The following is a 22,136-nucleotide window of genomic DNA, read 5'->3' as shown; positions in this document are numbered from 1 at the left end:
AATTTTTAAGAAAACAAGATCTTGAATTCTCTTAAATACTAAAATATACTGTTTTCATTTCATCTGAATTCCACTCTGTGTTTACTAAGAATATATACCTATGACTTTTCTATATATCTATGTTGATTCATATTTCACCACTTCATACAAAAAAAAAGAATGTATTAGTTGGCTTGAAGTGGTTTTCTTCTCACTCTATTTATATTGTTTTTCAAATGGACTTACATGTAAATTGTTGATATCAAATGGGACATTTCATTTAATACAGGATAAAAGAATGCATTTTAAAATAAAAGTGCTAGATCAATTAACATATACTCATGACAAAACTTATATCTATCAATCAATTTCTCTTCTAAATACAAACTGTTCTCTAGGCATGACTTGAAAAATGTCCATTTCAAACTCTGTAGAAAAAAGCTTTTGCAATGTGAGTATTCCAGGTAAGTGAACACTTAATTTGCATCTATGATGTAGCCAGTAAGACCGATTGTTTGTAGGTCCATTTAGGAATACTTGGGCTATTACAATAGTTTTTCTCTGAGTGACTCATTTGCTTGAGACCATCCTCCAGTCTCTCCCTCCCCCACTCCCTAAACAGCAAATGGTAAACTTTGTTATGGTATAGACATGACTATGGTATTTTTACTCATAAAAAATAATGCGTGTTAAAATCTTACTTGTGGAACAATATTCATTTCAAGGTTCAGTTGTTATTACTCCAATGAATTAGAAAACCAGATTATGCTTAAATGATGCAGTTTTAATTTGTTTATTTAAAGAATAGATAATTTTATAAATGAATGAATAGGTGCTTCACAGCTATTTAAGCATTCAGTCTCAAAAATTTCAGGTCACTTATATAATTTGTTAGGTTAGTGAGATAAAAATCTACCTGTCCAATAGAAAAAATATCTCCACTGAAACTTAGCAAAGTGCTCCTTTTAAAAATATGTTGAAAACAAATTATATCACTTTTTCATATATAATACATCACTTCATTCATTCATTTGTTCATTCATTTAATATTTATTGGCTGTTACCAATATACCAGATGTTAAAAATAATAAAATTGATATCTGTCCACCTGGAGCCACAGGGTATAAAACATTTTACAGAAATATATTTTTAAATGAGAACAGCTCACATATTTATTCATTTAGTCCTTTTTCTTTGAACACACATCAGATGAAGCATCTAATTTATCCATATCCAGCTGGGAAGTCTTCACAGAGGAGGTAACATTTGGGACCGGTTTTGATAAGAAGTGATATTTTGTCCAGTGAAGACATTTGTCCAGGGCAAAATATGTGAAGACTGGTATCTTAGAAGAGTCTGATATATTTGGGGAACCAATAAAATTCTTCAGTGCAGCTGCAGAATGCCTCCAGTTATTTTCATCAGAATTAAAAATGTGTTGACTTTATTGAAGTCCTAACAGAATTCATGTGTCCATATTGTCACCAATATAAATCATGCTTCTGAAAAGGCAGGCTATTTAGTTGCTTGTTCCATTAACTCTTCCTCATCTCTGCCACCACCCGAAGTATGCTTGAGTATACTATCAAACAAGTGTGGATTTGAGAAACCTCATGAAGCATACTGCTCCTTCCATCTTTAAATCTTTTGTGAGAAAAGCAAACAAAGAAAAATGCAATACTGTTTCTATTGCTTAAGTCTAGGGCTATTAAAATTTTCAGTTGATGGTAGGCACTCTTTAAAAAATCTATTTGTTGATTCTAAAAATTGTATTGAAGATTTTTGCTTTGCAAATTGAAGAGTAATGTTTATCATGCTTGAATATTTTTGTAATATGAGACATTTTAGATTGTGAGTGAAAATTGAGGCTGTGGTGTTTTTGTAATTATCTGTACTTACACTACCAGAATTGTCAGACCTAAGATAATTTTGCTATAATTCCCATCTTTTTCTACTTTGTCATCAACATGAGAAAGAAACAGAGACAATGAAAGTAGTTGTTTTTTTCCTAAGAAAACAATAGGGGTAAAAACCTCCTATAACAACACACATCTTTCTGGATTTAGAAGCTCATTTTTCGTGAGTGATAGAGTTTTGATATTTGTCCCCTCCAAATCTCACGTTGAAATGTGATCACCAGTGTTGGATGTTGGCCCTAGTGGGAGGTATTTGGGTCATGGGGGTTAATCATTTATGAATGGCTTGGTGTCATCTTGTGGTAATGAGTGAGTTCTCAAGCTGTTAGCTCGGGGGAGAGCTGGTTGTTTAAGAGCCTGGCACTCCTTCCATTGCCCTCTTGGTCTCTCTCTTGCCATGTGACATGCCTACTCCCTTTTCACCTTCTACCATGGGTAAAAACTTCCTGGAGTCTTCACCAGAGGAAGATACTGGCACCAAGCTTCTTGTACAGCCTGGAGAAATGTGGGCCAAGTAAATTTTTCTTTATACATTATTCAGTGTCGGGTGTTCCTTTACAGCAAGCAAAATGAGCTAATACAATGAAGCAATACTTAATATGATGATGCAGAAAAGGACAGCGTCAGGGAAATGTGAAGCATTGAAAAAAAATCCAACTGGGAAAGCACTGTGGCCAATTTAATTTGAATGGGATATACATTTTTACTCATTTCGAATTAAGTACGTGGATATGAGATAGCATACCAGTGTTGACAGAAGTTGGCTTTCATTCCTAGATACTTTTATTCACATTCACATATTAAGGAAGAAACGAACAGGATCTACCTCCTCTAGGTAGTCATGAGAGAAGCCTTCCTTTCACTTGCCTTTCTATGTACAAAGTTAACTTCTTTACTTAATAGTCACAACCTGAAATTATTTATATTATAGAAACGTGTCATGGAACTGAGCCAGTCTTTCATACCAGCAAAGATGAAGATGTCATCGATACACATTTAATGTCATTACAAAGGAGGAGGAATATAACCATAAAAAGTTATATTCTTTTGAATATTATACCCCACAGAAATGGCATCCTCATTTACAACTTGACACATCTTTATTTTAGTAGATTTAAAAATATATATGAAAATATATGTCAATAAGATCTAAACTTAGAATTTATGATAATTTAGCTTAAGCATTTAAATCTTAAACAAGTCTTACCCTTCTTTGAAAAATAAAACAAAAATGTGTTAATTCTGAATGTTTTAATTTAAATGTACTACAATTAGTGGATTCTCGAGGAATCACAGAGAGATCTCCATCCAAACTGTCATTAAAAAAAATACTTTGAGAAATTTATAAATAATTAAAAGGAAGAGCAATTAGAACATACCTTCCTTCATAAACGTAAAGCTAATTTATAAATCTCAATTATAATCTGTGAGGCAATGTTTTCTCTGTAATGGTAAAATAACCCTATTCTTTCTTATATCTTGTTCTTCCTTCTTTAAATCCACAATGAAAAGAACATGCTGCATTGTATTCTTAGCAGTTTTATCTGACCACTTAGGAACCAAGGCAGTGTTGTTAGGTGCTGAAAACTGTGAGGGCAGATTGATGCTTAAAATGAAGGAGGTCATCGCCCTCTTGTTAAACCCTGTCTGACTCACATCGGCAGCTTCAGATGATAACAGCACGTTCACCAGTTTTTCTAAGTGATGAAAATGTCAGGAAACCCAAAGTTATAGTTCCCCCAACAACCATAACTTGGCCACTTTGCACAGAATTATTAAGGGAAAAAAGTTAGAAAGTGACAAGTAGTATAAACCTGTAGTTATATGGAGTTCGTGTCTACACAGACAGAGCCGAATTCGATAATGAGGCAACTAGCTGTGCAATTTAAATAAAAATTACTCATTATGTAAGGTAATCATAAGAGCAAAAAGTATTTTTTGTTAGAATTAAATTACCTGGATAATTGGCTTGAGACTGCTTTGTACATGGAGATAAAGAAAAATTTTCTATGGTGATCTAAATTTCTAAATGTAATGATATTTTAAATTAAATTGGTGCTTTTCTGTACATTATAAACATATACTTAGCCAAAATAGACCACTTAAACTAGGAAATTGTCTTCAACTTATATTTACTGTCACAAATATATTCATAAAGAGATGTCTGGTGAATCTTAATTTTACTTTTTATATCAAGAGAAGTCCCATTTAAAAGCTTATTCTAAATGTAGTTGTGGTGATATTTAAGTCAAGATGGTAAGAAACACTTCAGTGCTCCCTTAAGTTATGCAGGTGTTACGTTAAGAAGGAAATTGGGATGGTAGAATCTGGGGAGAATAGGACATTACATAATCCTCCCAAAGTTACTAGAATTCAATTAAAAACCCAAGAAAACATACCTGGCCAAACAAATAAATCAACAAGACAAATATAGGCCAAAGGAAGGGGTACAGAGGGACCGTAACACAGGTGCACAGCAACACATGATGAATACTCAGCTTTGTCCCCCTCTGCAATTTGAGAGACCACTAGCTGGCCAGCAGGAACCAGGAGCCCCAGCTATTGCCAAGGTGGCCAGTTGCATACCATCTGATCAAACAAGATCACTTTCTTTAAACAGAAAAACATGGCCCCCACCAGAGGACCAAACTTTGTTTCTCTCATGTTTGGGAGACACAAGACACTCCCCCTTGGGTTAAAGGCACTCCTAGCTTTTTTGGACTTACAAATGATAGAAAAAGAGATTCCCATAGACTCATGCCATTAACTCTGAATGCTAAGAAGAAATGCTTTTTTTTTTTTTCTACAAGCTGTATGTAAGTTATAGCTGTTATTTGAATAAGTAAAAAATGTTTGCTGGTCCTACCAGAAAGAAAATGGCACTTGGCATTATGAAACTAGTCAAAATGTCCCCTCAACACCGTTTTGTTATCTGCACCCTTCCCTTCTGGAAGCAGCTGTCATGGGTGTGTTTATGTTAATTCATGTTTCAATTTAAGTTGTAGAAATTCACTTCATTTCTTTCCTGAAACCTTAGAGTTGAACTTCTCATTAAGAATCTTTAGAGGAATCAACAAAAATTCAAAACTAAGTTCATGGCCTTGGTCCCAATTATTTAATGTTTTTGTTTCTTGTGTAAAGAAACAAAATTAACTTTTGGGAACTTATTCTGTGTTTTTGCCGAGTAACTTATGGCTAAAACTCAGATTCAGTAATGTTATATAGTCAGATTCGATGTATTTTTTGAAATCATTATATTTAAATACTTAGAGTTCCCAGATCATAGAAAGCTACTATTTGAAATGACTGCTTTAGGCAGAATTGGTGACTTTGTAGATAACTCTGATGACAGCAATTAATACATACATACACTCTATATGGAGGGACAGGGGAAGGGCTCCTCCTCTAGACTGTGAGTTCTTTGAGGGCAAGGGCTAAGTTGCATTTATCATTTGTTCCTTACCACAGTGCCTCAGCACACAGTAAGCAAAAATAAGCTAAATAAATAAATTTCTTCTACTGAAGTGATAATCAATCGTATAGGGATGCCAAATTAAGTAGGTAACGAATCAAAAGTAGTAGAGGACAGTATAATGACCATGATAATTCAGGACGAGCAACATGGACCTGCTAGTAATTGACCAATCTCCACCTATAAAAGTGGTAGTTTCATGTAGTTCATCTTGTTGCTTGATTAGATTTATGTGCTGTCTGTCTCCGACGATCTTACAAGAACTAGGATGTTTTCCCACCACAACTTTTTAAGAGGACAGGACAAATTTCCTTAGTTTTGCTCATTCTCCTGAGAGAAGAACCCTACAGCTAACATTCCTAAGGTGCAGAGAAGTGAAGTAATTCTTGACTGAATTAACCTATTATTCACTGGAGTATTCGGGAGCAGGGCACTATGTGCTGCTACGTGCCAGGCACCATGCTAGGAACTGAAGATAGAGTCACAAAGACACCACCTCTGCCTTATGGTAGATCTGATAATATAACATGGTGTCCAGATAGGCAGTCAGGCCAGTACACTATAATGATAATAGTGATATGTAAGGGGATGTCCTATGGAAAGATTACAGAGGAGCTGAATCAGACCAGCAAGAGTGTGAGCAGGAAAGGCTTCCTAGAGGGAGAAACCTCTAGGCTAAGATGTGACAGATGATCTAGTCAGGCAACAGGAAAAGGCAACCTTCAAGGAAAAGCTGAATGAGTAAGTGTTTTATGTTGGAGGTACTGAATGCAATGCAAATGTTGCTGGAATGCAGAGGAGGCCTTGGTAAGAAAGGGGAGACAAGGCTAGGGTGGGTAACAGGGTTGAGACTACAGCTACCCAGTGGTGGGTCTAGAAGAAGAATAATCACCTAGATAGAAAAGTTACTGAAAAATATGATTGTTGACTTTTCAATAAAATAACATTCATGTTTTTTGAAATTTAATCACATTGTTTGAACTCATGAAGATTTAGAAGTCATTTAATTCTATAAAATAATCTCATTTCATGGACAACAAAAACCAAGCCCAGAGAAGTTAAGTGATTATTAAGAAGTTAAGCTCTGTGGTCTAAAGTCGCAAAGTTAGTTCTCTAGCACAGGATAGAGCAGAGTCCAGATCTCCTAACTCTCCCATGTATCACTCTTTCCTAGCATTGCTCATTAGCACTTACTTAATGTCTTTGAACTCTAGATTGAATTCTTTCAAGCCCCAATCCAGCTTACTAACTATATTTTTGTGGACTGCATTGATGACTTACAATCAATTATAAGTCATTATAATTCATTTATAAGTCATTTTCTAGAAATAGCAAGCTTTCTACAAGTGCTCAGGAATTTCCCCCGCTTTGTATGTGTTCAATATTTCCAAATTCTTCCATTAAGCTTCATGTCTAGATAGAGTTGTGACAAAGGCAATAGGTTAAGGCTTGAACATCTACAAGTTCAACTTCAAAAGGCTTATTTTAAGCATCCAGTTAAGAATGGAAAACATTAAACATGCTGACTGTTACAATTCAATGATTAATACCACAGATAATAAACAAACATGTTTTATTGCATAACTGATAACATGCTCACACAATGAAGACACTAAGATCCTCTGAACTATCCAACATGCCCAGAACTAAATGCCAGCATTTGTTTTTATAGTTTTTGTAATCTCACCTGCTAAGACCCTTATCTTCATAAAACCACTGAGTTCCTGAATAAATATTGTGCCACCGATTTAAATCTTCTGGGGGATTTGATGCAAGTGGTTGCTGGATTTTACGTCTCAGAAGCTCATATCTAAAGCAAAAGACACGCAGGAACATCAGGATTATCTCAACTAATATTGAGATTACCAAAATTCAGACTGTTTCGTGGCATGTGCGTGTGACATATGTGTGCAAACCAAAAGAATATCATCTTAAGTTTATAGTTAGGAGGTTTTGTTTCAGATGAACATTTTTTTCTGGATCAAATTCCATATATTTAATATTTTGAAAAATCAGCTACATTCACATTTTACCATTATCTGCAAGAATAATAGCATTTTAGATTTCCTCTGTGTTAGATTTGCCAAATCTTTATTGCTAGTTTCACACCAAGTAGAAATACAAAAAGCTTATCAAGTTAATGGTTTTCTACTATTATCAGTACTTTATAAACAGTGACAATATTATCAGTTTTGTATTCTTGGCCAAGTGACAAGTTTGAATTGTTGCAAAACCATTTCTGAATCACAACTCTTTCCTTTCATCTTATCTGTATCCCTGACCACAGTTTCAATACACTCACAAGTTTCCATATGCTAATAATGTGCCGAAGAACTACTGTGTTAGCTGTAGAATTCTGAGGCACATTGGTGCAAATGTATCATATAGAACATACAGGTTCTATATCATATAAAACATCAGGTTTGCCTAACATATAATAAATGTATATGTTGAAAATCAAGTGATGGATTATGTAGGGAATCCTTAGAAAATAATAATTGTGGTTTCAAGAGTTTTTAGTTCCTCAAATATGATGATTAATTTTCTACTTTGATGAACTTCGATGTTTCCATAATAAGTTAAAGTATATGAAAGTTATGAGTCAGGGGATATTCAATGACAAATGAATCCTATGTTCATATGTGAATAAAAAGCCTCCTTCCCGACTTCTTGGAGATATAAGGACGTTAGCAAAATATAAAATCATAGTCACCTTCTCTTACCTCAAATTCGGTCCATTTGGCTTGGATGGTGGTTGCCAAGAAACCACAACATATGATTCACTTACTGGAATCACCGACAATGGGCCAACATGCTGAGGTACGGTGGCGTGAGTGGTAACATAGGTAGGTAAACTCTCTGTGCACCCTCCAAGGTACCCATTACCCCCTGAGCAAGCAACAACGGTGACAGAATAATTAGTGAAAGGAATCAAATGAGTAACTGTTTGACTTAATACTGCGGAAGTCACATTGGTTATAGTGATGTGAGGGTCAGGCATGCGAATCTCATAACTAAGTATATCTCCGTTCTGGATTAGTGGGGGTTTCCAAGTGACCTGAAATAAAAGACAAAGTTAGAATCAGTGTGATAATACAGGAATAGAGCAAGTGAAGTTCACAAGGCCTAGAATTTTGCTCTTGTTTTCAGTGAAGTCATTTTCTAAATGCCTACATTCTTCTTAGTCCTTTGCACTAGGCAGTACTGAAGGGTTTAAGATCAATTAGCAGTACACCAGGAGCTAAATGAAATGCTGTTTCTCGGGTTTGGCTTTCAGTCTTGCTACTTTCTAGGACTGTCAGACTAATACACACCTTACTGATTCATCACCACTGTGGGTGTTCTGAAGGACACAGAGCAAACACATGGAGAATATTCACACATCCACATGCTTCAATAGGGTAGCAAAGGATTTGATAGTTTTCTTCTTTATAACTCAATTAAATGAAACCTCAGAACTCATTTCTTTGCATTATTAGTGTGGCTGCTAACCAAGTCACACTTTTTTTTGGAGGAAGGGAAAGATAAATCATTATTCATATTTTCTGAAGATGCAAAATTGAGTTCCTGAATCTTACTTATATATAACTTACCAAGTAAAGCATTAACATCACCCTCTTCTTGGAGAAAAGAAATGTGTAGAAAGTTTCAAAAAGGGAAGCCAAAGGTGTTTGTGCTTAGCTAACATGTGGACTTGAGCATCAGAAAAAAGAACAACATTTTGTGATAGAATTCTAGAATGTCTGAAGTTTGTTTTCTCTTCTGGCAAAACCGTACAGGAAGATAGTGGTAACACATTCATGTTCTTATGGGAAAAGACATCCTAAAAAATGTGCACAGGCCATGACAAAAATCACTTATTTATATGTTATCCGGTTTCCTCTTTTACTGGTTACCTTCTAATGCTTCTTACACCAGGATATATATCTCATGTCCCAAATAGTCTATGCTTCTTCATAGCAGGGATAAATTCACTTGGTACCATATGTACAGAGGTGGAGTTTAGTTAGTAACTGTGGTCATGGATTGTTAGATTACATTTTTTCTCCAGCCTACAGTTATTTTGAAACCCTAAGAGACAGGGTTCTACAAGGTGACATATTTATTTGTAACTCCATGCAAAACAAAGAGGAGTAATATAGACATTAAGATGTAGAAATACTGACGATAGTTTTCTATTTTAACTCAAGGAGAAAAGGTTTCGTCCAGGAGAACTATGACCTGAGGCTTTCTTTAGAGTATTCTGACTAATAGTTGGTGATAAAAGGGCTGTCGCTGCTGTTAGTTGGGAAATTGCTTGATAATTACTTTGGTAATTTATAATTAATAATGAGCCAGTATCTACCAAATTATATTACATGGGATGAAATAATCAGTAATATTAAAAAAGCTTTTTGGAGAGTTCTAAGAAGAGAGGCTGGGATGAAGGGACGCTTTAGATGTGTTCCTGATGAACACAGAGGATTTGTCTGGATGTGGAGAATGTTTTTTAAAACACCCTAAAACAAGCAAAGGTTGTAGAACAGACAAAGGGCTCTATTTGCTGTGGAGGTGCAATGCTCTCTGTGGACCTGAAAAATGAGTCAATGTCAACTTAGAGGGCTTCCGGGTATTTGTAACATAAATGAAATAAGGAAGAACTATCACAGCTACTTTCAACCTGACTAACCTGAAGAATATGGCTTTCTTGCCTCTTAGACCAGAATACTCTGAGAGTTCAGGTCAGAGCTTGGCCACACTAAAGAATTAATACTTAGGAGACAGTCTGTGTTAGTAGTTGAGTTAACAGGGAATTGATTTGGAACTTGGTATTGAGGCTGAGAAAGAGCATTCATAAGCTAAAACTTGAATAAGATATCTACCAGGAGAGATTAAGAGATTTGGCATAGTGACTCTGCAGATAGACAATTCAGGATCTAAAAAACCCCTATTTTACTACTTATAAATGTATCCATCTGGAAACTATTTTTTATTTTTTTAAAAGTTACAAACTTAGAAAATGTATCTTTTTGACAGCAGTGAGTTAGAAGAAATGAATATTTCTATAGAAAATGTCTAGAACTATATAAAACAACCTCTTGTAACAATGTTGAGAAGGATATTGTCATTACAGTCGGTAGGCCAACAGAAATGGTATGTAATTTGATCACCCTCCTGAAAATATCCTGGAGCCATCATTAAAAATGTATGTGTATGCCAAGTGTGGTGGCTGATGTCTGTAATCCCAGCATTTTGGAGGGCTGAGAAAGGTGGATCACCTGAGGCTGGGAGTTTGAGACCAGCCTGGCCAACAGGGTGAAACCCCGTCTCTGCTAAAAATACCAAAAATTAGCTGGGTGTGGTGGCAGGCATCTGTAATCCTAGCTACCTGGGAGGCTGAGGCAGTGGAAACACTTGAATTAGGGAAGTGGAGGCTGCAGTGAGCAGAGATCGCACCATTGCACTGCAGCCTGGGTAACAAGAGCGAAACTCCATCTAAATCAATCAATCAATCAATCAATCAGTCAGTCCAAGTTTTTTATTTTTTTAGATGGAGTCTTGCTTTGTCACGCAGACTGGAGTGTAGTGGTACGATCTCAACTCACTGCAACCTCCATCTCCTGGATTCAAGCAACTCTCCCGCCTCAGCCTCCTAAGTAGCTGGGAATACAGGTGGGTACCACCACTCCTGGCTAATTTTTGCATTTTTAGTAGAGATGGGTTTTGCCCTGTTGGCCAGGCTGGTCTCAAATTCTTGACCTCAGGTGATCCACCCACCTCAGACTCCCAAAATGCTGGGATTACAGGTATAAGCCAGTGTGTCCAGATTGTGTACAAGATTTTTAAGGAATCAGTTAACTAAATATTGTATTCTATTCTTTTCTATACTTAAGACCACATTTATTATTGTGTGTGTGGTCAAAATATATGAGATTAAAACTTTAAGTTCATTTAATTTTCCATGACCTTTTTATATATCCATTGTACATAAGATTATAAAATATTGTTCCATCTCTAAAACTTCAGACAAAAGAGTATGTTATTGGCCTGAATCAGCAAGAAATGTGTTCTCTAAAACAACAATATTATATTAAAACTTTTAAATAGAATTATAGTTTCTCATTGGAAATAAAATGTTTACTTCAGAGATTGCTTTTCTATCAGAATGACTTCTTTTATTTGAGTGGTTCTTAATGATTTAATTTCCATTTTTCCGTTATTTATTACAGGTCTTCAGAAAATATGACAGGTAAATTGCTGGGTAAGCATTTAAGAAACCATTGACTTTTAGCAACTCTTCACATCCCTGAAAATTCTCTCTTAAAACATCATGGCACCTTTGAATTTCCCCATTTTAAGCAGAAGCTTGGACATGCAAGTTAGTTGATTGGCTTCAGGCTTGAAAAGAGTAACACCCAAAAGCATAGTAAGTGACTTTCTGACTTCTTTAACTCCATCAAACTATTTTTAAGAGCTTTATGAATGAGAGCATTTATAAATATTAACATATGGGTTAACAATGGACTAAGAGATGATAAATGTCTCAAAGCTGTACAACTTTGGGCAAAACATTTAACATCTCCAGGCCTTGGAACCCATATGTCTGATGTGAAGAGACAATTTTTGCCATCATGTGTAGACACAGGATTGCATAATTCTAAGAGTATTTTGCCAATAGAAGACACAAATGTGTCATAAAGAAATATCATGTGGAAATATTGGACTCTATACAGTGTAGCAATTCCTCTTAGGAGGGACTCCTCTGAAAAATTTATGCAGAATAGGATATGCAATAAATATTTGTTGAAATAAAAATTAAAAAGTTGTTTTTCAAAATGTCTTCCTTTCTTTTCAAAGATATTAATCTTAATTTTTAATTTCAAATATTATATTTGCATTTTTCAATCAGAGAAAGAGTACAAATACATATTAAAGAAACATTAATTGTGGCCCTCATGTCTTCCCTCCCCTCTGTTTTATTTTATTTGGGTGAAAAGGTAATAGTTTAAAGTTTATTCTTCCATACTTGTTGTACGCTTATACAAGCAAAGCAAATATACTCATATGCTAGGTCTCTCTCTCTCTCTCTTTTTTATTCTTAAAAAAATTTTCACATAAAAAAGTTCTATACCCCTTATCCTGCAACTTGTTTTTGGACTTAATTTATTATGGACACATCCTATTATTTTTCACTGTTGCATACTATTCTTTTTATGGTTGAAAACAAATTGATTGTTAATTCTACTGACATTATTTTACTGCTAAAAATAATGTTTGAAAATGTATGCAATATATACTGTTGTGTTTCTTTTATATTGGAAAGATTACCAAGGATTACCATGCCAAAAGTAAAATGCATGTTTAATTTTAATTATTATTGATGCACCACTTCCTTAAAAAATTGAGGAAATTCACTTTACCACAAACAATGAAATTATTCATGATGTGTGCCTCCACAAACTCTTGAAGTTACTTTTATTTTTTTGCCAATATTACTTATTTCTTTAATTAATTTTCATTCCCTTGACTTTATGTAAGGTATGAATGCAAAATTAACTGTGGTCTTTGTCATTATTTTTAATGGTAAAAACCACAATTACTTTTGCACCAACCTAATACATCCTCTTACCTAAATTATTTTCTATTAAAGTATATTTTATTATAAATTATTAGAAGGTCTATGTATATTAAGATAAAATTGATTTGTCTGTAATATGTGTTACACATGCACTTTCCCAATCTATCTTTTGGATGTTAACTTTTTTTTTTTTTGGTGGGAGCTCCAGTTTATGCCTTGGAAAATCTATCAGATTATTTTCTAGCTACATATAACTTTTTTTCAAAGCCATTGAGTTTCTTTTTTTCTTTAAAAAGTGCTCCCCTACATTTAGATTACACAAAATTTTCCTTTCTTTTTTTTCTAAGATTTTTACTTTTTTAACATTGACATTTTTAATTTATGGGAATTTTATTATCATATGATATGATGAAGGGATCTATGTTTTTCCTTACACATGGATAGTTGGCTGGGCTGGTAGCATTTTAAAGCAAACCATTCTTTACCAATGAAATAAGATGCAACTTCTACCTACAATAAGTCATTTTAACAAACAATTGTATCTATATCTAAACTCTCTAGTTGGTTTCTATGACCATTTGTCTTTCTTTATGCCAACACCATATTGTTACAATTCAGTGGCTTTGGAGTAAGTTTACATACTCAAGGAGTACCACCTCACCATTCTTCCACAATTTTCTAGATACGTGGGGCGTGGGGTAAGGGGAGGGAGAGCATTAGGACAAGTACCTAATGCATGCAGGGCTTAAAACCTAGATGAGGGGTTGATAGGTACAGCAAACCACCATGGCACATGTATACCTATGTAACAAATCTGCACATTCTGTACATGTATCCAAGAACTTAAAGTGAAATTTAAAAAAAATCAGTTTTTGTTATATAATCAGTTTCATCCAGTTTGAAATAAAACACAAACAAGAAAACATTGGCATTCTGATTTGAATGATGTTCAGTTTATATGTTGACTTTGATAGGATTGCCTTGTTTTGGAATTAAGTCCTTCTATCCAGGAAGATTACACATTTTCCATTTATTGCAGTGTAAAGAAGCAGAGAAGAGCATTGGCTCTAAAACCCTATGGCCTGGATGTGAATTCGAACTCTTACTCCTTACGTATACAGGTTACTCAATCCTTCATTCTCAGTTTTCCTGTCTGTCAAATGGGAATAACAATAGCATCTATCTGACACAGTTGTAGGAAGAATTAAATGAAAGCAATTTCTAGAACATAATATTAACTCAATGAATTTCATTATCATTTTATTTCCTTCTGTAAAATATTTATACTTTTATCTGTGGTTTATTTTAAGTAGACATCAAACATTAGCCCACCTTTAAAAGCCAATGAGGATGATGATTAGGACTCAACTCCTTTTACACTGATTCTTATCAAACCCATAAATGAGTGACTCTAAGTGTACACAGCAGAGGGAGGGAAGCTACCTATGGTTGTGTTCTGGGTGACACTGCTCTTTGTGGCGCACCTGCCAGGGCTGGTGGCTTCGGTTGTCTGAGCTGAGTGAGGACCCTACTACAGAAGAGGAGCTGAAACCTGCAGGATTACTTTCTTTTATTCCACTTTATCTGTGAAAAAGTGGACAGAGGCATAGGGTGTAGAGGCTCATGACAGCATCACAAAAGAAGTTTGTTCTCTTGCTGCATCGCAGTCATGCAGCTCATTTATACATATTATTTCTTATCAATCTTCAATGCAAGGCTTCAGTGCAACCGTTTATATATTGATTTTACCCCCTTTAAGTACCTTCCTCCTAATCTGATTTTACTTTGACTTTTTGTTAGAAATTATTTCTGAATTATATGTCTTTTTTCTGCATCTACTGATACAAAAAAATACGGGCTTTCTACTTTAATTGGTTGATGTAAAAAGCATGTTGATAGATTTGTTTGATGTTGAACCATCCTTACATTTTTAAAATCAAATCAATTTTCTTGATATAACATTCTCTTAATATACTGCTTAATTCAATTGGGTGATCTTTTATTTAAAAGTTTTGAATCGGTATTCACATGTGAAATTAGTCTACAGTTTTATTGAACTGTGTTTTAGGTCTTGGTAGAACATTTTTACCAGCTTTATAAAATAAAACGAATTTTCTTAGGTGATTAAATATCAAATAAAAGGGCATAGCTTTCACTTTTTTCAGATGATACAAATTTTTGACATTATATATTTATTTTTCTTGTAATCACATACAATTTTGAACGTATTATTTCATCTATGCTGCTGTGGTCTCCAATTTACCTTTCTCAAGGCTCATATTTATGCCAAGTCATACCGCCTCTTTTAGTAGTTACTAATATGTTACATTGAATTTGTTTTCTAATTGGCCTAAGTATGTGTAGTCTCTTTTGCTTTCCCTATTGGACTGTAATTCTTAAAGGTGGCATTGTATAGAACAAAAACACACTGCACAAAACGAGTAACACTAAGGTGAAATACCAACTCTGCTCTTTTTATTTTTTCCCACCCTATCGGCTGGCATTTCATATTTTTCTAAACTCAAATTGTTCTTCTTCCCCAAGTCCTTATCACTTCCAGGCATATTATACAGTTATTTGCTTGCATTCTGTCTAAAATGTAATCACCATGAGGCTAGGGACTTTATCTTGATCTCTTCTGAATCCCTACTGCCTAAAACAGGCACTAGTATAAAGACATGCACTCATTTGCTGACATTCCAGAAATGACAATAGATCTGAAATTATCATTGTTACTGTTGCTAATATTATTGACAATTTCCTTCATCCATCCTAACACTTGGAACAACCCTCTATGATAAATAATTGAATTAATTTCTTAATAACCCATTAATAACTATCCTTCCGTTATTCCACATGAAATATTTTCTATTTGCAATTTTGACTTTTAAATCTCATATTTTACAAAGGGAAGTCATTGTTTAGCTGTTATATACTTCTGTTTACCAGCTAAGCTATATCATGAGAATGCGTACTTCGGTAAAGTTTTAAGATCTTTCTGAATGTGTGAGCCAGTAACACTGAGGCATAGATATGTTATCTTAATACTATTTAACTAGTATATTAAATACTAGACTCAGCTGAATATTACTGTTGATTCTCCTTATTGATACCTTTTTATTTTCTAGTTATGAGAAAAAAAAGTACGCATTTTTAGAATATTACTAACATACAACGTTCATATATTTCAGGCACCTCCATAGAGACATTTAGATTCCTGCCTTGCAGTTACTAATGCCTTGTGGCCTTAGGTGAGTGCCTATGATATTCAGCTTTCTAGCCACGCTAATCTAAACTTGTCTACCAAGCTGACAAGCCATGTATATTATTTAATTCCTGGATGATACTACAAAACCACAAGAGTGAAAAAATGTGAAGAAAAAGCCAGGCAACTTGTTCAGGGTTCTTGATACTTTTAATTATTGTTTATAAATGGTGAATCAAGTAGAATTGTGTGCTGAATTTTTCTTCTGAAAATACTTACTGTTTTTCAGATTGGCCGCAATCAGTAATGCCTAGTTATGAGATTTTTATTGGAAATAATCCAGAACAATGTCCATGATTAGTGTTGCCTTTGTAAAGAGACTGTTTTATTGCATCATAGTGAGTGATTGATATTGCTACCAAAGTTTTACAAAATTCCCCCAAGTTTAAAAAAAAGTCATTTCTGAAATGATTATTGACTCTATGCGTGGATTTGTGTTTTTATTTTGAATCAAGAGCAATTCTTTACATTGCTCAATTCATACAATAAACATTGTATATTGTGTGCTTAAAATTAATTTCCTATTAGTGTTTAATTAATGGAATTCTATACACTTTTCATATTTATATCAAAAATGTGTGTTGCTTTGGCCAGTTTCATATTAAAACTGAAAAAGACTTCAAAAAATAGCTTTTAGTTTTTAGGTTATATTAAATGTCCTCAACAATTTACACTGTTTAGCATCATCTAGTGTTTGCTTTAGGTGGGGGAGAGAGAACACACAACATAGATCCAAGCAATAATTTCAGCAGATGAACTTTGCTGTTATGCAAATGTCCTTTGTTTTGTGCTCCGGTGAGCAAGCTACTGTACCAATGCTTTTGGCAGTAGTACAAGACTGAATCCATGGAAGCATGTGTGTATTTACACAAAAGAGGCTTCTAAGCTACAAAACTCCCTCCTGTTTGGTTACACTAATTTCCCTTGAATGAAGTTTGTATGCCAGCCAAAACAATGGTAGTTATCCTGTCCTCTAGAGTTCATTCCCAATAGAATGAGGGGAATAATTGAACACTTTCTGGATATTCCGTTAAGATGCTATTTTTATTTCTTTCCCCATTACTTTGATTCTTTGATTATTAGAAAATACCAGACTATTGGTAATGGAAAATTTTGTTAATATGCTAATTCATTCCTCCGTATTTTCCCATCTCTTCTCATTTTCTGATCTATTTAAATCTGACGTGGTGGTTAAGCTAAGCATCCCATTGTGGCATTCAAAGTATTTCAGGTGTGCGAGGCAAATGGAAGCATCTCAACAATATAATTAAGGGGATACAGGGAGAGATGAAAAACTGACATCGAATTTAAGATAGTTTGGGCCAAAGGCCAAAACCCAGTTTCTCCAGTGAATGCCTAAAACAACAAATGCATTTGTTTAGTCAGTAGATGGCTCTGTTCAACACACAGTCAATCCAGGGCACATTCCTAAGTCTGCAAAGGAGAGAAAATAGGCACCATCTTACCTGGGCTGCATCGGGTCCCAGCACCGTCACCACAGGCGGCTGCACCCCGGCAGGTCGTGAGGGTCTTGTGGTAACCTCTACCCAAGCACTGCTGTTTGTACCCCCATGAATAGTGCTCATCAGTACCCGATATTCATATTTTGTCCATGGGCTAAGAGCAGAAGTCTTATCAATAAACCTCATGGAATGACTCCTTGGGAGAGTCACCAGGCTAGTAACTTCTTCCTTTCCTTTGACTCTTCTCTCAATTGTGAAATTCTCAACCAAGCCATTGGGGTGGGTAGGGGGTTGCCAAGATATAATTACAGACGTTGGAGTATCAGAGAACAGCTCTGGATTTGGAATCCCTTCTGGTGCCTCTGGGAGTGTCCATACGGTCTGAGACTCTGGAGAAAGGGAACATCCTTTTGAAGTGCAGGCTTCTACCTGAAACTTATAGGCAGTATATGGGTGTAAATGTGTCACTGTGCAATTAGTGACATTTCCAGGAGTTCTCAAGTACAGATGGCCATGTTGATAAATGTTATAATGGGTAATAACCCCATTGCACTTTCTAGGATGCTGCCAGGTGACCAACATCATTCTTGACTTCACATCCAGAAGAACTGGAGGAACTACTGGTCCGGGTTCTGTAAAGTAGAATAAATCCAAAAGGAGGGACCTCTTAGAAACGTCGCACATCTCCTCAAAATAAAGCTATAATGAGTGGCAAGTCTGCTACCAGGGTATGAAAATGAACACTTGGCAAAGGCCAGTAAGTAAATAATTAAGTGCCATAAAGACAAGGACTGAGATTGCTTTGCTCATAAAGGCATGTGAAATACTTGTTGAATAATAGGAAACTAAAACTGTCACTTTCCTCTCTAAGAGAGCTTTGTCAAAATCATGTCTTTTTATTCAAGCCAATGGTTAAAAATATCATGGGGATTTAAAAAAATAAATGTAATAAACATTCAAGAGGGCAGTTGTTACTAAAGTTCTAGCTTCCACTGTATTTTTTTTCTAGAGCCCCAGTAACTAATTATAATCAATAACACTATCATAACAAACTTGCATATTTTACAGCCCAGTAAAATCCTTCGGCATCTCTCATTATATATTCTATATTATACTTGGTTCTGTTTATCATTCTAATCCATGTTTTGCAATTTATCTACTCCCTGTTAATATTATAGGTGATTTTTTACTGTGGCTGTGACAGAAGCTGCCGATTTAGCTCTTTCACCTACTGATAAATAAACAATGCACAGATCTGACCTTTAGGTTAACAGGTTTTATGCTTGCTCCACTCAGCACTCTAACTGATTCAATTATCATAAAGGTTCAGGAGGCTCCATGAATACTGAAAAAGGCCCACCATATGCCTGCATAGGTGTTGTGGAACAGCAAATATTCTGCAGCCCTCCAGAGAAATTCCTTAATTGTAAATAATTTCACCACGCGACACAATCAAGTCACCTTGAATGCAAACCCCTCAGCCTGCGGAGGCAAAGTGTTATTTAAGCTTTACTGGGCTGCGTTAAATTCTGCAATTTGAAGGGCTGTTAAGTTTTTCAATTGAAATTTCATTTAAAATGCAGGTGCTTTTTATTATATTGAGGCTTTACTGCTCTCTAGGTACAAGCAAGAACATGGTGCAATAACACAAATCTGGCTCAATCACTGATCAGTAACAGCTGTAATTCCAGAACATTTAGCATTCTTATAAACCACGGCCTGAAATCTATAAATTGCTACAACAGATCAAGAAAATACTATATCCCCTTTTCTGCCCACAGCAATTTTGACATTTATGAGATTTTTCTGTGAACATTAGATTTTATTGAAAATCTTTAAAAAAGATACACTTGGATTTAGTAATTGTTTAAAACATCGCTGATTATGTGTGTGTGTGTGTATGCGATTCAGTGTTACACTGAAGGTTGAAATTTTAAATGCAACCACTGCTTTGCAGGGCCAGTGATTGCGATAATAGTTGGTTATATGGGCACATTTTCACACAACAGGATCCACGCATTTGTCACCAACTGGACTGAGGGTAGAATCATAATTACTTTTTGAAGCAAAAGATGTTATAGTGCACCAACCCCGAAATCAAGCTATTTCTGACAATTTGGTAATGTATCCTATTTGAAGGGAAATCCCTAAAAAACAAAAAACCCCAGCAATCTTGGTATGGATACCATTTTCCGGTTTAGTCTCTTGTTGGCTTTCATTTTAAAGCTTTCTTAAAACCACGATAACATTTGTTACTTTTGCTCTCTGGTATAGAGTAGCAGTAGCAATTATATATCAAAATGGGGATATAGCTCCTTTCTTATTTATACTTTTCATCTAGATTTGGCTATTTCCCAGAGAAGAGCAAGTAAGAGTCTTGTAAGAGATCAATGTTGTTTTGAAATCTAAAAAAATCCCAAATCTCCTGAGATTGGGTTTCGTAAAATCAATGGTGGAGATTCAGGTCTTTAACGTCTAACCTTATCTCACCCTCTCTGCCCCAAAGAGAGAAATATACACTTAAAAATCAGAATATTTTTTATTAGAGTTTTCATCTGGGTCTTGCCTAATTATTCCTCATATGTGAACTATCAAACTGTGAGCTTCTTCAGGGAAAAGAAACAACAATGATGCAGTTTGTTCTCTGTGATGAGGGGGATAAGGCTTTTATTTTTCCTGAATATGATGATAGCATTATGGGTGAACCATCCATGATAATGAGATGAACTTGCACTTCAAACCCCCACAGAACACAGCCTTTTCTTAAAGATGATCTCTTATCTTGGGGAATAAGAGATGTTCAGTTTCAATTTCATGATTTTTTTCCCCCTTAAAAGCCAGCATACATTTTATTAGCTTCCCGCTCTGGCTGAGCAGATTCTCTGCTCTTGTTGCAGAAGGGTCCTTTAAGTTGTGTGATTCTGGAGAGGAAGCTGAAAGCAGCTTAATTAGCTCCTTTGGCTAGGGAAGTGTTAAAACCTGACTCTTGGCACTCTTTCAATTTAGTGCTTTAAAATGATAAGCCGAATCATCTAATTCTATATACAAATCAACTGGCCTGCAACTGCATGGTCGAAAGGGTCACCACAATTATGTAAAACATGAGTAATAACTATAATTGGGGTAGTTTGCTAATACAATAAAAAGCTCTGAACATGAGGAAAGTTATGCTTACAGCAGTAGCTATCACTTTCTAAAGTAAGAATTCATGGATGAAATGACATGAAAAAGATGGTTATAAAATTTTAATGGAATGATAAAAGGCAAAAGTCAGCCTCTCAGCTGAATTCTTAAAATCCCTATATATCACAATCAGCTCCTTAACTGTAAAATCAATGTGGAGTATAACATGTTGTCAATGCGGCTGTCACTGGAGGGGAGACTGGGAGTAGAGCAGGCACACAGATCAGCTGGCTGGTGATGAAAATACAACCGTACAGCGCTCTCCGTGGGTGTAATTGTTTAGAGAACTCCCTCCTGGAGCTGTGAACAGGAGCATCCCTTTCTGTCCAGATCACAGATTCATATTTCAAACCATTTCATGACAACATTAATAATGGAAAGTAGTTTCATTTTGGCAAATGAAATTATCTTTTATGGGAAACTATTTTGCCCATCAGCTTCAAAAGTTCAGCCCCAGCCTAAAATAGAGTAATAAAATTGTTAACAAAGAAGTCTTCTTAGTTTTATATTCAGGTGTGTATATTGGAAGGGGCGAGTGTTTGTGCACACTTGTGTATTTGTATGCATGTGTCTGAATACCCAGCTGAATGACTCACAACTTGAGTGTGTTTATAACTATCAGTGGTTTTGTGTGTCTTCTTCACTTGTTTGCTATTAGAGTTACCTACGATTGATCAATCAGTTTTCTTGTTACATTCTCATTGTTCCCCTGAAGCAACATTTTACCATTCTAATTAAAGCCTCACTCAGCTTAAAAATGCTTTTCGGTAATATTAACTCCATAAATGAGTATCCCCTAAATTTACCAGTGAATTAAAAATCAAGGTGGCAAATATATGGATGTATAATTACATAAAGCAATATATTGTGTGCTAATTGTTAATGTAGCCTTTTCTTATTCACTACTGATATGTTAACAGAAAAATAATGGATTCTATCTTGTCTTTAATCATGAATTCTTTTATCGGTTTATTATTTATACCCCAACTACTTCCCAAAAGAATTTTTGACAGCTCATAATAAAAGATCCAAATGTAAGAGGATCAATAAAATATAGAAATATTATTATTCCTGGTGATAATAAAGAGTGTACAACAGTTATTTCTCAAAACAAAAATTAAAAATGGGCACTGCAGTTTTGCAGAAAAATGAAGTATCAGCCTCTTGACGCTGATAAAAAAAGGGAATGGGCTGTGTAACATAGGCACCATTATTTAATGAAAGGAACCTCTGAAGGCTACAAGGCTGTTGGAATTGAGAGGACATTTGACAGTTTGCAAATAGGAGAACCAATATTCGG

At 35.2% G+C, this 22,136-nt stretch overlaps 1 protein-coding gene across 1 annotated transcript in view; it reads right to left on the bottom strand.

Annotated features, from left to right (window-relative positions):
• USH2A (usherin) overlaps positions 1-22,136 on the bottom strand; it is an 815,757-nt gene that overhangs the window by 265,705 nt on the left and 527,916 nt on the right. Inside the window, exons 41-43 of the mRNA XM_002760516.6 lie at positions 17,657-18,285; positions 8,091-8,425; positions 7,055-7,177 (exon numbers count right to left, since the gene is read on the bottom strand). Coding sequence (XP_002760562.4) covers positions 7,055-7,177; positions 8,091-8,425; positions 17,657-18,285 — 1,087 coding nt within the window. The remainder of the gene's footprint in view (positions 1-7,054; positions 7,178-8,090; positions 8,426-17,656; positions 18,286-22,136) is intronic.

Source organism: Callithrix jacchus, chromosome 19 (assembly GCF_049354715.1).
Source record: "Callithrix jacchus isolate 240 chromosome 19, calJac240_pri, whole genome shotgun sequence".
Classification (NCBI taxonomy): domain Eukaryota; kingdom Metazoa; phylum Chordata; class Mammalia; order Primates; family Cebidae; genus Callithrix; species Callithrix jacchus.
This window is presented reverse-complemented; position numbering and strand designations above follow the sequence as displayed.